General features: G+C 41.4%; 1 protein-coding gene across 10 annotated transcripts; it reads right to left on the bottom strand.

Annotated features, from left to right (window-relative positions):
• LOC124848754 (Pentatricopeptide repeat (PPR) superfamily protein) lies at positions 1–17613 on the bottom strand. 10 transcript variants are annotated; one of them, XM_088114563.1, is made up of 9 exons: positions 17309–17613; positions 14045–17227; positions 13732–13833; positions 13165–13576; positions 3200–3402; positions 2945–3002; positions 1929–2478; positions 1718–1803; positions 1–494 (listed from the first exon to the last, which is right to left on the bottom strand). In XM_088114563.1, the coding sequence occupies exons 1-2, from the start codon at positions 17426–17428 to the stop codon at positions 14153–14155; spliced, it is 3195 nt and encodes a 1064-aa protein (XP_087970689.1). In that variant the 5' UTR covers positions 17429–17613; the 3' UTR covers positions 1–494; positions 1718–1803; positions 1929–2478; positions 2945–3002; positions 3200–3402; positions 13165–13576; positions 13732–13833; positions 14045–14152. The 10 variants fall into 10 exon arrangements, with proteins under 10 accessions (XP_087970689.1, XP_087970690.1, XP_087970686.1 ...); XM_088114564.1 differs by having other exon boundaries at positions 1–481; XM_088114560.1 differs by having other exon boundaries at positions 1718–2478.
• Between the last annotated feature and the right edge of the window lie 599 nt (positions 17614–18212).

The raw sequence follows: 18212 nt of genomic DNA, 5'->3' as shown, positions 1-18212 counted from the left end.
TTAAGATGCAAGCACAAATTCCATATGAGAGCTTCAAAAGATTACATTGATTCCCCAACAAACATACAAGGTTTAGTTCACCATATTCATGGTGAACCTAGATGAACAATAATGAAAGAATGAAAGATAAAACCCTAGAAAGGTGAAGAGGTAGCTTGAGCATCCAAGATCCTCCTTCAAAGGGGTGGAAGAGAGAGTGTTTGCTTTGTTTCTGCCAAAGATACCAAACCCTAAGACATCTAGGTCTTTAAATAGGACATAAAAATAATAGAAAACGGGTCCAAGCCCAAACAGATCATAAAATCGCAGAAAACTGGCCTAAAACTCGTATGGTTGACTTTTTCCGTATTATGGTTGACTGGTTGACTTTTTGGTTGACTGGTTGACTTTTCTGGTTGACTGGTTGACTTTTCTGGTTTCTGGTTGACTTTTCTGATTCCATCACTCTCCTTCACTTCTTTCACTAAATTCACCTTAAAACCTGCACAAAAACACTGAAGTCAAGCATAAACCTGTTCAGCTCTCTTATTTATGAAAATATGGATAAAAGCATGATTTCAAGCTAGTTTCTAAGTGTAAAGGTTGCTTTTTGTGTCAATTTTAAGCATGAAAATAACAGTTTTTCAACTGTTATCAAGGACGAACACTTGGAACGAGACAGAGAGGTCTCCAGTTCCAGAATAGAATAAGATCGAGAGGGTTACTATCGGATTACGAAAGAAACCGAGGTCAACTGCATATCGCAAGAATGACTACAACGGACGTTACTTACAAAGTGAGTCAATTAGATGAACTGACCCTTGAGAGTTCTAACCAAACGCAGAAACAACTAGGCCAAATACTAAAGCTCTAAGCCGGAACCAAATGACCGTATACACTTCAAGACTTTCAGAGAAGAATACTTAGAAGGATTCACCTGAAGAAACCGAACGCTTAAGAATATTTAGCTTATTTGAATTTACATCAAGAAATCCGAATGTCAGTCAATGACCGAGCACGGTAGATAAGAAAATTCTATTGAAGTTAGACGAACGCTATTTTTCATCAAGATAGATTATATAAGAAACGAGCACAAGCGCTTGGTGTAAGACCGAGCACTACTCAGTACGAGCACTTGGTGTAAGACCGAGCACTAATAAACTTATAATAAAAGGCTTGATAAATATAATAAGATACTATCGAAGTAGTGTTTACGAACAACGAAAATATACCATTACATGTATATATAAAAATTTAGTTTATCACAGGATACCCAGATACAACTGTGCTTGGCCGAACGCTCAAGCATAGTATTACCACATGAGGACGCTCGTCCTCAACTAGGATTCTCTCAAAATGAAAGAATCCCATTTCAACTACGTTTACCAGAAGAACCGAACAATCGAAGACCGTTCAGTAACGAACGTACACTTTCATATGAGAAATTTCATATTCATAATTCATTTATATCTGTCTCATTTCTAAACATATAGTTTCATAACTTTATACATTCATATTATAATCGACTTTCATACTTCATACAATCCATATCATATAAGTTTCATATATTTCATACATTATAACATAACTCAGCCATATTTCATTTCCACTCATTAAATAAAGGTACGTTCATTCAATCCAATCATATCAACCATCATGCATCAAAATCATTCAGTCAACTAACGAACGTTCATACAGTACAACAACATACATATTAAATTAAATAAGCTTCCCTTACTTCTGATCGTGACCGAACGTTCCCAGACGCAGAAATACAATTTCACCACTACAGGTTCTTCTACCGTCAACGCTCGACAATTCCAACTACACCAAGTGACAACCCGACACTATCAAAACCACTCTTTTTAAGAATGGTGATTAACACACGAACCCAGAACTGGGTTTACATGTTTAGGAAAACGAACGACAGAGCGAAGAGAAGGACTTACCAGCCCAGCTTCACAAACCGAACGGTTTATCTGGAAGCTCTTGACGCCGGAAGTGTTTCTATGGTGCCGGAACAGTGATCAGAGAAGAGAAAATGAGTGTTTTCTCAGAGAGAAGATGAAGAGGATGTAGAGAGAAGGAGGAGAGAATGAGATTCTTCAGAAATTTTGAAAAGAGGGTGCATGCAGAGAGTGGGGTAGATTTTCTGAAATTCCAAGTTTTGCTTCACACTTCAAAACGGACGTCCCCTCATCTGTCGACACCTACTTTCCACTAACTGATTTCTTCGTCATCTGAGTGTCGAGCCTCCCTCTTGACACGTGAATTCCACTAACGATACGTGCGTGGATTTTACTGGTTCTGACACATTTCTACACAACACGAAAATCTAAAATATGGGCAATTTAGACCTTTCCAACACCCATGAAGCTACATGAAGAAACCATGGGGTTACAAAATGTAGTAACCTATAGAAAATCAATTTTAGTCTTAATCTTCATCCGTGCATGGCTCCCCTCTCCTTGAATCGCCAGCTCGTTTAGCAATACCAATCTGAAGAAAAATATAATAAAAAATCATCTACCATAAATTTACACTTAGAAAGTTAAAGAATGATAAATGGAAACAATCATTTTAAAAACACCTATTTGACACCTCCAATTTCTCTCTATGTCACTCTGCACCTCAATTTATGGGAAAGTTGAGTATAAAGATGAGATGTTGAGGTGCATAGATTGATTTAAACTTGTGAGAGATACTTGATTCATTTTATTGATTGGTGCCTTTTACTCTGTTTGCTTTGTAAGCGTTCTTTCAGACCTTGTTACATTTCCAGTGTTTCTCCTCCAAAATAAAAAATTAAGCCAAAGAAAGAGCCAAAAGTCCACATCATTAATACAGCTTGACCACATTTTTAGTTGTATATTACTTAGTAAATAGATTTATTAACCACTTAAAAATTGTATATAATGGTAGAATCTGGAATTGACTACCAACATGATTGTTATTAGTTGATTACCTGGTCCACTCGTAGTACAGTGAATGCAGCATCCGCAGCATATATAAGAGCAGAGAGCCTGATCAGAAAAAAGACAAAAAGGTGAAACTAGTCTTTCAGGTGATATAAACATAAATCTGATTCTGTTATTGTTTCAAATCTTAGAACTTGAAAGAATGCTTAAGCTCCATCAATCACAATAGCCTTTAATTAATGTCTACAAATATTTTATTGGACAAGGTTTATTATAAATATACAAAATATAATGTAGTTTACTTCGTGGCATGGAGATCGCCAATGCCCAAGGCTGAAACATCCTTAGAAATACCTCAAATCAACTAACTTTGGCATTTCCAGATGCATATTCTGCATACAGAGAATATTTGATCTCCATTGCATTTAGCACAACATTCTCAGCCAAAGTTTTAGGAATCATTTCAAAAGTTTCAGAAAATTTTGCTGTAGAGTACTGTTCCAACCTGCAGAACCATTGCAAACATTTTTGTCCTATTAGAGATGTGATTTGATTACATTGAATAGAGAGATATGATCTAATTTGTTAAGGAAATATCTTTCAAATAATATTTCATGTTATTAGATATTGTTGTTTCTTATTATTGTATATTTGCTTCATTATAAATAAGCATATCCATTGTGTATACAACACGAAGTTCATTACATTCCTTCTCAACATGGTACCATTCCGTCTTCCATAACCTATTTTGTCATTATTCCTTTCAACAAGTCCATTCCATTGAAATGTCAAATACCAAATAAGCATCGAAGAAAAATAATTGAAAATCCTAAAGCATAGAGACAGAGTAACTATATGGTGCTTGTGCTAGGTTAAAAATATTTGAGATCAAGATAAATTTTAGAACATGTTGACCTTAACTTTGGAACCACAATATTGAAACAGAAGAAGATATATCCAGGAATATAATATGAATATAATAACAATACATTAGTCATGAATATAATGAATGCATGTTGAGGCATACGGTATCTAGATGTAGACAATTTAGTAACAAATTATCTTGGATGTCTCAAATTCTTTAAAACCAGTAGCAGATGGAACTTAACATGTTAACAGATTGCTTAAAAGTGTCTTACAAGTTATATGGACTTCAGCAAATGAAATAAATTCTTCATAAAATAATAATTGGAGAATTATAGCCTTAACCACATAATTAATGGCATAACCATAAGCACAAATTATACAAATAAACTCCTCATGCAATTATAAAATTAACACAAGAGGATAAGGTATTATAATAAAACCATTGCAGAATCTAGAAACACTTGAGAATCAAAATAACAAGTTGTGCTGTTAAATACTTGTGCTGCTGGCACACCACACATTGAGCCACATAATCTGTCACTGCTTTCTTCATACCCTTCCAGTATAGGGATTGCGCCACCCTCCTATAAGTCCGGTATACCCTAGAATGTCCACCTATGGATGAGGTATGCATCTCGGCCAGTATCTTGGGGATCCATTTGGATTTAGCAGACAGCACCAGTCTGCTTTTATGATGCAGTCTTCCCCCTTCCAGTGTAAAAGCCGAATGCTTATCCGGATCCCCTGTGATGTCTGCCACAATCTCCTTGAGTTCTTCATCTTCTTCCACTTCTTCCAAGATATCCTGGAAGTCTCTCCAATAAGGTCTAGCTATAATCTGCAACTCCTTTTCCTCCAAATTTTCATCTAACTCTTCCTTCTCTGCCATTGATTCCAGCCCTTTTCTTGACAAGGCATCCGCCACTTTGTTCATAGCCCCAGCTTTGTATATGATGTCAAAATCGTAGCCTAATAATTTGGCAATCCAATTTTGTTGATTTTGGGTGGTTATTCTTTGTTCCAACAAGTACTTCAAACTCCTTTGGTCAGAATGCACCACGAATTTTTGGCCTATGAGGTAGGGCCGCCAATGCCATGAGTTCCTTCTCATATATGGATTTGCTTAAAGTTCCTTTCGATAGAGCTTTGCTAAAGAAAGCTATAGGTCGCCTATTCCCATTCCAACCCCCGAGGCATCACACTCAACATGAAAAGGTTGGGTGAAGTCGGGCAATGCTAAAGTCGGGCAATGCTAACACAAGGGCAGTCATGATAGCTACTTTTAACTTCTCCATTGCTTCTCTAGCCAAGTTGGTCCATGCAAAGTTTCCCTTCTTCAACAAGTCAGTGAGGGGACGAGCGATTTTAACATAGTTTCTTACAAATCTCCTGTAATATCCAGTTAAACCCAAAAAACCTCTTAAGACTTTAATAGTTTTGGGTTCCTCCCACCCTATGATAGCTTCCACTTTTTCCCCATCCATTTCTACCCCTTTCTCCGATATAATGTGGCCCAAGTATCTGATATGAGTCCTTCCAAATTCGCTTTTCTTGTGGTTAACTACCCACTGATGTTGCAGCAACAGACTTAATACACATCTCACATGCTCTAAGTGATCTTCCCACGAGCTATTGTACACTAAAATATCACAAAAAACACTAGGACAAACTTCCTCAAGTGCGATTTCAACAAGCCATTCATTGCACTTTGGAATGTGGCAGGGGCATTGGTAAGCCTAAAGGGCATTACCAGAAATTTGTAATGCCCCTGGTGTGTCCTAAAAGCAGTTTTTTGGATATCCTCCCCTCCCATTCGGATCTGATGATACCCAGCTTTGGAGTCTATCTTGGAGAAGTATTTTGCGTACCACAATTCATCAAGTAACTCCTCTATCGCCGGTATTGGGAATTTGTCCGGTATAGTGGCTCTAATGAGAGCCTATAGTCTATGCAGAAACGCCAACTCCCATCTTTCTTCTTGACGAGGATGACTGGGCTAGAATACGGGCCAGTGTTGGGCCAAATAATTCTCATTCTCAACATTTCCTCAACCAGCTTCTCGATTTCCCCCTTTAACAGGTGGGGGTATCTGTATGGCCGCACGTTAATGGGACCTATCCCTTCCTTCAATATGATTTTATGCTCCATCCAACGTTTTGGAGGTAACCCGTGAGGCTCTTGGAACACCTGCTGGAATTCTGACAGCTTCTCTTCCAACTCTTCTCGCTGCCTCACCGTCAACTCCTGTTCCTTTTCTCCTCTTCCAGCCACATCCAACTGTCTTAATCCCCACATTACTGCCACTGTCTCAACTCCAGTTATCTTGAGCATGGCTGCAGGGGCTATCACTTCCCATGCTAATGTTGGATCTCCTCTAATTATTACTTCCCTTCCTCCCTATTTAAAGGACATGGTTAGCTTGCCCCAATTGGTCACTACTTCTCCCAACTTTGCCAACAAATCCACTCCCAGAATCACGTCGACACCTCCTAATTCGTACCCCTTGGCAGCATCCTTGTGTCTGTTTTCGCTGTCCATCACCCAAGCAAACTGGATGCATCTGGCCTTTGTTCACCTCCAGTTGGAGCTCCTCAACCAACGCCTTTGATATAATGTTGTGGCTGGCACCATTGTCAACCATGATCAACACCACCCTGTCCCCCAAGCTCCCTTGAAGTTTCATGGTTCTCGGTTGAGTCATTCCTCCTACAGAGAGCGAAGATAATTCTAATCGCTCGTTGATAGGGATAAGAATAAGAAAGGATGGGTAGTTTATGAGAGGAGAAATAGGAGGAAATGAATATAACAAACTGTAACAAACTAACAGTTAGGACAGTTGTGGTGAGATTGTAGGATTGTATAAATAGAGGCTGAGTAGAAGGGATCGGGGGATTTTTGATTGCTTAGTTGCTTACGGGTTTATACCTGAGGAAGAGGGTTATGCCTCTGCGTTTGATTGTACAGATACTATACTTGTGAATAACATTCAAACTTCTCTTTCTTTCTTTCTTTCTGTGTTTCTTGGGGAGGAAGGGAGTCTTGAAAGTGGGTTCCCAATTTAGGAACCCAACATTTGGTCCGACCTGCCGGATATCGGAGAGTTTTCGCGCGTGGAGATGGAGGGAAGAATGGTGGTGGTCGAAGGGCACTTGGAGGCAGTGGAAGTGGCAATCCCTGAGACAAAGGCTGATACGGCGGCGATACGCTGGACGTTCAAGCGATTTTGAAAGCGATGGGAGAACGTATACCCATGAACCAAGGCCAGCGACAGGGGGAGAGTCAGTCATCGGTGAACGATAATGGCGGTGAACTGAATGGCGGAGGAGGAAATGGGGAGAAGGTAACCAAGGAGGGATGAGCCAGTGGAGGAAGCGAGTCGAATTACCCGTGTTTGAGGGGGGCGAACCGTGGGTATGGATCGGCCGAGCGGAGAAGTTTTTCGAAGTCCAGAAGGTGGCGGAGGAGGAGAAGTTGGAATTGGCCTTTATTAGCATGGATGGCTACGCCGGAAGCTGGTTCCGATTCTGGCGAGAGAAGACCAAGAACCTTTCTTGGGAGGGGTTGAAGAGGGCGCTGGGTATCCGATTCGGGGGTGGAACGAAAGGAACGGTGTATGAGAGACTCTCCACCACACGACAGACGGGACTGGTGGAGGAATACATGCGTGATTTTGAAGTTCTGGTGGGGCAAACGACCCAGATACCTGAGGAGCAGATCATGGGGTATTTTCTGTCCGGCTTAAGAGAAGAAGTGAGCGATCATGTCCGGCCTCATGATCCACCGGATTTGATGACCGCTATGCAGGTGGCGAGAGATGTGGAAAAACTGTGCGCGAAGACGGGAAGGGGATGGATATCCAAGAATCCAAGTCCTTGGGGAAAAACATCGGGATCGGTAATAAAGGTGGAGACGAATCGCAAACCGGCGGGACGAGCGGGACCAGCTGAAAGTGTCGGTTCCGTAAACAAAGGTGCGACCCACGGGGGAAATCACAGGAGAGACAGCGGCAGCGGAAATGAAAGGAGTGTCCACAATCTTCCCTACTCTAAGTACATCAAACGGAGGGAAGAGGGGAAATGTTTCAGGTGCGGCGGACCTTTTAGCCCCAGTCATCGTTGTACAGAGAGGGGGATAAGGACGATGATTTTGGCTGAAGAGGAGGAGGAATCTGAAAATGAAGGGGAGGATGAACTGAACATCACCAAGATGGAGTTATCGGCCCTTTCTGTGGCCTCACGACGCCCCGAACGATGAAGCTACGAGGAAGAATGGGTCAACGTGAGGTATTGGTTTTAATTGACAGTGGCGCTAGCCACAATTTTATAAGTCGACGGGTGGTGAAGGAATTAGAGATGACAGTGGTGGAAACCCCACCGTATATGGTAAGCTTGGGAAACGGACAGAGGGAACGAATTAACGGGTGCTGTGAACAGGTGGCATTGGAGATGGGGGAAGCAGAAGTGGTTGAACGCTTCTATATTTTTGAGTTGGGCGGAGTCGACGTCATTCTCGAGGTGGAATGGTTACAAAAGCTTGGGAAAGTGATGGTGGACTGGAAAGAATCGACGATGAAGTACTGATAGGGAGATAGGAAGATAACAGTGAAAGGGGATCCCACTTTAGAACGAAGAGTGGTGGGCCCCAGAGCTTTACAGAAAATAGATGAGGTGGCAGTGTGGTTATTGGTTTGGGAATTGGGCTCGTGTAAGACCCAGGCGAGCAGCCCAAATTGTTCGGGGCTTACTGAAAGACAAAAACATCAGATAGAGAAGTTACTAAAATTTCATGACGTGGTGTTCGCGGAGTTAGTGGGGTTGCCACCTAGCAGAGAGACGGTGCACCAGATCACCCTTAAAGAGGGCATCGGTCAGATCAATGTCCGTCCGTACCGATACCCACACATGTTGAAAGATGAAATCGAGCAGCAAGTGACGGAGATGCTCCGGAACGGGGGTGATCCGACCAAGCCATAGTCCGTACTCAAGTCCAGTAATTTTAGTCAAGAAGAAAGATGGAAGTTGGTGCTTCTGCATCGATTACCGAGCCCTAAATCGAGCGACGGTGCCGGATAAATTCCCCATACCGGTAATAGAGGAGTTGTTGGACGAGTTAGGAGGGGCTACCTATTTTTCGAAGGTGGATTTGAAGGCCGGGTATCACCAAATCCGCATGGCTGAGAAGGATATAGAGAAGATGGCGTTCCGCACGCATCAGGGGCATTACGAATTCGTGGTGATGCCTTTCGGACTCACCAATGCGTCGGCGACGTTTCAGAGCACTATGAATCACCTCTTCAAGCCCTATTTGCGGAAGTTCGTGCTCGTCTTCTTCGACGACATCCTCGTTTACAGTCGAACCTGGGATGAACACTTGGAGCATGTCGGAAAGGTCCTGGAAACGCTGAGTCGGGACCAGTGGGTGGCCAATCGAAGGAAGTGTGAGTTTGGGCAAACCCACATCAAATACTTGGGACATATCATCTCGCATAGAGGCGTGGAGATGGACGATGAAAAGATCAAGGCGGTGGTGGATTGGGAACGGCCAAAATCGGTAAAGAGTTTAAGGGGATTTTTGGGTCTGTCGGGGTATTATCGGAGGTTTATTAGGGATTATGGCAAAATCGCCAGACCTCTAACGGAACTGTTGAAGAAAGGGGGCTTTGCTTGGAACGAAAGGGCGGAAGAGGCATGGCAAACACTGAAGACAGCCGTCACGACAGCCCCGGTGTTGTCCTTACCCGACTTTCAGCAACCTTTTCACATTGAGTGTGACGCGTCGGGTAAAGGAGTGGGTGTTGTACTGATGCAGGAAAAAATACCAATCGCTTTTTTCAGTAAGGCTTTATCTGAAGGAACTCTCAGCAAATCCATTTATGAGAAGGAATTGATGGCTCTCGTGTTAGCTATCCAGCATTGGCGTCCTTACCTACTAGGGCAGAAATTCATAGTGCACACGGACCAGAAAAGCCTCAGGTATCTATTGGAGCAAAGGATCACGATGCAGAATCAACAAAACTGGATAGCTAAACTATTGGGATATGATTTTGAAATTATGTATAAGACTGGGACGACCAACCGAGCTGCTAATGCTTTGTCTCGAATAGCAGAGGGTGAAAAAGAAGAAAACAAGGAACTGACAGTGATAGCCAGAACTTACTGGCAAGACTTTGAAGAAGTCACGAGGGAAGTGGAGGAGGATGAGAGGCTACGAAAGGTGATTGAAGAGATTAAGGGGGATCCAAATTCTCACCCGGCGTACATGATGGAACACGGAAGGTTGCATTACAAAGGGAGGTTAGTATTGTCTGCAAAGTCTTCGTGGTTACCTAGGCTAATGGCAGAATTTCACCAAACTCAAACGGGGGGCCACTCGGGAGTCTACAGGACATACCGGAGGATAGCCCAGTCCTTATTCTGGATCGGGATGAAGAAGGATATTACAGAGTTTGTGGCTAAATGTCTTGTGTGTCAACAACACAAGTATTTAGCGTCATCACCGCAAGGATTACTACAGCCCTTGCCAATTCCAAATGTAGTTTAGGAAGAACTTAGCATGGACTTCGTGGTACGGCTGCCTAGGTCCCAGGGGTACGATGCTATATTGGTGGTGGTGGACTGTTTGAGCAAGTATGCCCATTTCATACCGCTCAAACACCCTTATTCGGCAAGGGCGGTGGCTGAGATTTTCATGAGAGAAGTAGTAAGATTGCATGGGATCCCAAAGTCCATCGTGACCGACAGAGACCCATTATTCTTGAGCATGTTCTGGAATGAATTGTTCAAAAGCCAGGGGACACAGCTGAAAATGAGCACCGCATATCACCCAGAAACGGACGGGCAGACGGAGGTGGTGAACCGTATTCTGGAAGGTTATCTCAGGTGTTTCTGTTCAGAGCAGCCTCAAGGTTGGATGACAGTGCTATCATGGGCGGAGTTTTGGTATAACACGAGTTACCAAGGAGCAATAAGGTGCACACCCTTTGAGGTTGTCTACGGGAGAGCGCCTCCTTCTTTGCACAGATTCATTCCTGGTGAATCTTTGGTAGAGGTCGTGAATCAAGAACTTCAAACCAGAGACGAAGCTCTGAAACAGTTGAGGTTCCATTTGGAACGCGCACAGGATCTTATGGTGCAACAAGCTAATAAAAAGAGACGGGTCGCGAATGTGAATGTGGGGACTGGGTGTATTTGAAGATACGACCCCATAGACAAACCTCAATGCCAACCCGACTCCACCCAAAGCTGTCAGCAAGGTATTTTGGACCTTTTCGGGTGATTCAGAAGGTGGGGGAGACAGCTTGTAAATTGCAGTTGCCAGAGACAGCTCGAATCCATCCGGTATTTCATGTTTCATAGGTGAAGAAGGCAGTAGGAGAGCACCAGGTGGAGAAGGACCTACCGCCTGATCTGCAGGCAGAAGGGCCTTCGTTTTGGCCCGTGAATGTTTTGGGAAGGAGGCAGCGGACAGAAGGAGGAAGCGTGCTGCAACTGCTAGTGGAGTGGCAACAAGGAGGACCGGAAGGGGCCACCTAGGAAGATGAAATAACCATCCGAGAACAGTACCCCGATTTCAACCTTGGGGACAAGGTTGATGATCAAGGGGAGGGTATTGATAGGGATAAGAATAAGAAAGGATGGGTAGTTTGTGAGAGGAGAAATAAGAGGAAATGAATATAACAAACTGTAACAAACTAACAGTTAGGACAGTTGTGGTGAGATTGTAGGATTGTATAAATAGAGGCTGAGTAGAAGGGATTGGGGGATTTTTGATTGCTTAGTTGCTTACGGGTTTATACCTGAGGAAGAGGGTTATGCCTCTGCGTTTGATTGTACAGATACTATACTTGTGAATAACATTCAGACTTTTCTTTCTTTCTTTCTGTGTTTCTTGGGGAAGAAGGGAGTCTTGAAAGTGGGTTCCCAATTTAGGAACCCAACACTCGTTCTCCAACTCCTCCTTGGTTTCTCCAGGGTCTTCCTCCTCATCTTCCCCTAAAATCATCACTCGAAAACTCCGTTCCGGACAACGATGTCCAGGGCTGAATTGGCCGCCACATCTGAAACAACGGCCTTTTTCATGTCTCTTGAGATACTCATGATAGGGTAGGTTTCGCACCCCTCTGCATATGGTTTCGTTCCCCACTGCACTCGCACCTCTTCCCGCACCATTCCCTGAGTTACCTTCTCTTCCCCCAGATCCCACACTCTCTGTACTCGTCGTCCACCCTCCTTGGTTACATATCGGGTCAACTCGAACTATCGTCCCCGCAGTTCGCCCCCGATATCTGTGGTCGACTGGCACTACCACCCCCGGTCTTCGCTCCTCCCGGTATGAACTCCACATCTCTTGCGATTCGCATTGCCGCTAGAAGTTCCTGCGGATCGTGTGGGCGTACTCGATCTCTTACATTGTCCTATAATCCGACCAGGAAATAGCCCAGAAGTTGTTCGTCCGTCACTCCCCTCGTATGCAATTCGAACTTTCTCTTCCTCCGTCACTCCCTGTAGTTCGAAAAAACGTTCCGCTCTGTCGATCCAGTTCAGTGGATCCACCCCTTCGAATACGGGAAGTTCTACTCTCTTTCGCCAATTAAATTGTCCCTCTGATCGTTCCGTCTCTCGTCCTCCATTCTCCTCCTCTCGCCTCCCTCTCCGATCACCATTCACAAACGATTAGCTCCCGTCCGATGCCCCCTCGTTTTCGTGATTGCGACCTCCTAACATGCGCATGACTTCTTGAAGGTCTTGGCAAATGGCCGATGAGTCTTGTCTCATCACTGCCATTTCGGCCTTCAACCCATCTACTATAATCCCCAAAGCTTCGAGTTGGTTCTCCACCACTTTAAGGCATCCTTCATTTTTTCCCTCCATAACTCCGATCACTTGCCACCCGAATCTGGCAGGTCGGACCATTTGTTAGGAATCTCAGTGAAAAATCCTAATAGACTCTCTCAGTCACTGTTATAAACTCTCCGCTGAAAAGATGAATCAAAGAATGGGTATATTATTTACTGTATTGACATGTGTAAAACACGTGGCTATCGAAAGCCTAACCTCCCTCCACCAGGTCTAATACCAGCCTATACAAAGTATGTAATTCTCTGAATAAAAACAATACAATGCTTATTTCTTTTTATACCCATATTCCCCGCCTTTTCCTAACTGCTTATGCAGTTAGGAATTCTACTCCTCTACTCTCTCTTCTTCCTTCTCACATAAACCTTCCAGCCTCTAACAAATTCACGTTACATAACTATGAATAATTTCGGACAAAGTCACAAGCCATTGCAAAAAAAAAATTGCACTGAAAACTCAACACAAATTTCAGAAAATGCAGTATATCAAAATATGAATCTAGTTATAAGATTGTTATAAAAGCAGCAAGAACTAAATAATTTAACCTGAAGTTATAGCAGTTGTTCCATCTTCTCAACTTGGCTTTCTAGGTTGGCTTTTTCTTGTTGTTTCCTTTTTTATAATTTCTTACACAACAATAATGTTGTAGTCCTTTCCCTTTATTTTTATCATTTTGGTCCTCTAACATTTAAAAACCAAACCACTTAGTAGTTCTTTTCATCAACAACTCCATCGAAATCCAACTCCATTAATAACTCCGTCTTCTTGCTGCTAATCTTCTGGCATACAGAATTGATCTTCATGAAAACAAGGGCAAGATTATGCCGTTTTATGTTGATTGTTGGTAAACAGGCAAAAAAATGGTCAATGGACTTCAGACTGAGGCTCAATGAGGCACATAACCCCAATGGACTTCATTTCTAAAATCTAACCAAGTTTTTCCACTAGCTTCCCCTTCTGGATGGATACCAATCTAAAATTAAATGGTTACCCACTATGCATGAAGGTCACTTTCACTTCTATGTGAAAATGAAATATTCAGTTAATTGTTTTCACAGAAATCAAATGCTGATTATTCATTTAACTTGTCCTAGAAGAATTAATTGCAATACCTCCAATCTTGTCATATGATCCTCCATTTTGAATATTAATTTTCATGGAAGAGAAAGCTCAAGCATTGTGAGTGAAAGCTCATTGCAGATAATATTGTTCACCTGAAAAGGAGGATACAAAAACATGGTTCCATTACATACAGAAAAAAGATAACTACGATAGTGTTGATTCAATATAAGATAGTCTACCAAGGTACTCAATAACCTGATTCAGATGAATCAAAGGTGTAGAAATTGAAGAACATATTCTAAAAGTATGAAGTCACTTTCTTATTCTAAAATCTATCCAATTATTTCATGTTAGAGTTCTTACCAATGACATAGGTGACCACTGAAAAATAATCTGCAGCACTTGTCATAAATTATGTTCCCTCGTGCAAGTCTAAGTGGATTCTTTCAATTTAGTGAATCTTCTGCCATCTTACCAGTAGTCTTTACACGAACAAATACCATCCTTAAAATGATGAAAGCGATAGGAATCTCTCACCACAATCACTCGATCTGAAATCTTAGAGACATACTTAATCCAATTATGGCAATCACCACAAACACGAAGGTTTTTGAAAACGTGGATTGGACTAGAGCTAGACAAACTAAGCAAACCAAAAGCAATTGCCAGTTTCTCACTGTGAATAATTTGTGTTGGGCCCTTCTTACGTCGTTCTACATCATTCAAAAGACTATTGGTCCGTGGAATGTAGCCCTTTTCAGCTGCCTTTTCATTCAAATAGCTGAGATATTCATATATTTCATCAACATGAGGGTGCTTTTGGTCACCAGCAAAAAATGCATGAATTGAATTATTAACCTCTATCCAGCTACGACCAGGTTCTTTTTTCACACCTCTATCTTTCATCATTTGCCGTGTCCGGTCCCTACAACCCCATTTCCCAGTCACTGCATACATATTTGAAAGTAAAACATAGGTTGCTGAATCTTCAGGTTCCAGTTCCAGAAGATGACTTGCCGCAAACTCTCCAATATCAATATTCTTATGAAGAATACATGCACTTAGAAGGGTCCTCCACACCATTGCATCAGGTTGAATTGGCATCTCCTCGACAAATCTCCTTGCACGGCTTAAAAGACCTGACCTCCCAAGAAGATCTACAACACATGCATAATGTTCAGGTTTTGGCACCAAACCATGAACTTCACTCATTGATTGAAAATAGCTAATTCCTTCATCAACCAAACCAACATGGCTACATGCTGATAAGACTCCCACGAAGGTGACATGATTTGGCAATACACCAAGCTGCTTCATATCCTCAAAAAGGCTTAATGCTTCAAATCCATGACCATGTTGAGAATAACCAGTAAGCATAGCATTCCAAGAAACCTCATTTTTCTCAGGCATTTCAAAAAACTGTCTCTTAGCATCTTCAATGGTACCGCATTTTGCATATATAGTGATCAAAACATTAGAAACTTCTGTTTCTGAATCATAGCCAGTTTTTAAAATCAAGGCATGAATCTGCTTCCCTAGTTTAATGTTAGCAACATTCGCAGCAGCACTAACTGCAGAGCCAAATGTGAATGAATTCATTTCTAGTGCAGCTTTATTCATTTGAGAAAATACACTCAATGCATCCTCACAATGTCCACTTTGTGCAAAACCAGATATCAACGAGTTCCATGATATATTATCTTTAGCAAATATTTTATCAAAAGTAAAGTATGCTTGTCGTACTTTCCCACACCTAGCATAAAGACCAACAAGTGCATTACCAACTGAAATATCATCTGAATAACCACAGACACATGCTTGAGCATGAATTTGCTGTCCCTGATTAAGTGCAAGGATACCTGCACACGCACTAATTGCACTTGCAAATCCTATATTATCAGATTGTATCCCTTCATCTTGCATTTCTTTAAAGAGGTTAAGAGCCTCAACAAACTTTCCATGCTGTGCGTACCCAGCAATCATGGCTGTCCAGGAAACAACATCTTTTTCTTTTATTCTTCTAAGAATTTTCAGCGCTGTATACAAATTTCCAAGTTTAGCATACATATCAATAAGCACACTAGAGACATACACATTAAACTGAAAGCCAGTTTTCAGGACTTGAGTATGAATTTGTTCTCCTAAATCAAGAGCCTTCAAAGAAGTACAAGTTCTCAAAATACTTGGATAGGTGAATTCATTTGGTACAATACCTTCCATCTGCATATGTGTAAATATTTTAAATGATTCATTTAGATTGTCTATCTGGCCATAAGCCACGAGCATCACATTCCACAACACCACGTTTTCAGTTTCAGTTGAAAGGAAATATTCGTGGGCAGTTTTTACTTCCGAGCATTTTACATAAAGATCAAGCAGTGAGCCTTCCAAGATAATATCTGAAGACATCCCAGCCTTTATAGCGTACGAGTGAAATTGCTTTCCTACCAGAAGATACCCGACGGATGAACAGGCACTCAAAAGACTTGCAATTGTAACATAGTCAGGCTTTAGGCAATCAAGACGCATTTTCTTAAACAAACCTAAAGCTCTGTCACTATATCCTTGTTGAGCCAAACCTGAAATGAGTGAATTATATGAAACTTCATCCCTCTGCGACATTGCATTAAAAACCTGCTCAGCAGATATGAAGTTCCCCAAACGTGAATACAATGTCACAAGGGCATTGCAAACATACGTTTCAGAAGAGAATCCCTGCTTGAGAACAAGGCCATGGAGCTGCTCTCCAAGCTTAAATAGCTTTATTTTATTACAGGCGCTCAGAACACTTGAAAATACGTAAGGGGTAGGATAGACTCCCAGTTTGTGCATCTGACAAAATTGAAGAATCGCCTCTTCTTCACACCCACTTTGCGATAAACCAGATATCATAGCTACCCAAGAAACACTGTCCCTCTTCTGTAAACTGTCAAAAACCTTCTTAGCCGAATTCAAAAACCCATTTTTGAAATATAAATCCATCAGAGGATTAGATACCAACAAACTATTTTCATAACCATGGGATATAGTCCTTGCATGTATCTGTTCCACATAATAGAAAGGAACATCGCCACCTCCACAAGCCCTCAAAACCCCAGCATAAGTTCTCTCATCAGGCTTCACATTTTCCCTAACCATTTGCCTAAACAAACAAAGAACACGACCCGTCATCTTCCCAGCAACAAAGCTATGCAGAACCTTATTCCAACAAGACAAGGGTCTAACAGGCATTTCTTCAAACGTCTTGATTGTGCCATCCAAATCACCAAGGGCAATGTACAAGTCCATAATATGTTCACACAAAACCACTTCTGCGCAAAAACCCATCTTCAGAATCTTAGCATGAAGCTTCCAACCATCAGTTAACGAACCAGAACTCAAACACCCGTCTAAAAGCCACAAATAGGTCTGGCAATTCGCACGAACCCCACATTCTTCCATGAGGTGCAAGAAATCAATTCCATTTGTATCCCCGTCGTCGCTGCTGTGATTATAGCTTAATGCAGCGTTGCTGAAAGCAACAAAACTCACATTTTGACACCATAACTGCACAGAGAAGACAGAAAAAACAAACTTTTCAGCACAAGAACGATGAGGATAACCAAGTAGCTTCGGATTTAGTATCACCTTGTAATCTTTGTAAAAGGGTTTGGGAAAATTTTGATGTGAGAATTTGCATTTGCGTAGAAAAGAAGACTTGGGGCATAGGAAAAAGAAGGAACGCAGAGAGAGGGGAGAAATAAACATAGAGGGTAGAGTTGATTTAACATTAATGGGATGAGTATGAACAAAACTGTATATATATGGTTCTACCCATAGGCGAAACAAGGTCACTCCTCTGCATCAACTCTTTAACAACAGCTCGCTTGAGCGAAGGGCAATAAGGCTAACTACAACCTTCACTTCACTGGTATATATGGTTCTCCAAACACAAAATTGGTTTTCCCTTTGTTAATATTGATAACAATATTATAAATATGTTATAGATGTTCTTTTCCATCTTGCATATAATCAAACAACTGTGTAAGTAGGTTGTCATTAATTAATAATATCAAAAAAAAAATATCATTCACATTTTTATTTTCTTTTTGCATATAATCTTGTTTTTTCTTTTCTAATCATATACATGTATATTTTAAATTTTAAATTTTTAATTGATTAATTAATTCTTTTATATATTATCTTTATCTTTATACTCAACACAAAGCATATTAATCTCGTATATAATTTTCAATATATACAGTATGCCATCTAGAGTCACTTTTTAAGAAAAAAAAATTGTTGCATCTGCCACTATGTCTACCGATGTCCACAGCAACACCATCTACCATTGTTCGCCGCATTGTTTACCGTTATCGGTGACATCATCTATCTATCTACTACTACAGAAGTTTCAATTTTAACACGATCATACGGTTTTAATCATCTTGACTAGGGATATATCGTCTTCATCAGAGCTCATAAGGGTTTTCTACTTTTTTTAAATTTATATTGTACTTTACATTAGTCTACCTATTCTAATGCATTCCAA

This window comes from Vigna umbellata, chromosome 4 (genome assembly GCF_029865625.1).
Source record: "Vigna umbellata cultivar VRB3 chromosome 4, Vumbellata_1.0, whole genome shotgun sequence".
NCBI classification, from domain to species: Eukaryota; Viridiplantae; Streptophyta; class Magnoliopsida; order Fabales; family Fabaceae; genus Vigna; species Vigna umbellata.
This window is presented reverse-complemented; position numbering and strand designations above follow the sequence as displayed.

Bases quoted from the DNA above. Each gene is read 5' to 3' on its own strand.
- LOC124848754 (XM_088114560.1), bottom strand. From the start codon at position 17,428: ATGTTTATTTCTCCCCTCTCTCTGCGTTCCTTCTTTTTCCTATGCCCC. The intron at 17,228-17,308 runs GTGATACTAAAT...TTCTCTGTGCAG, and splicing joins CCTTTTACAAAGATTACAAG to TTATGGTGTCAAAATGTGAG.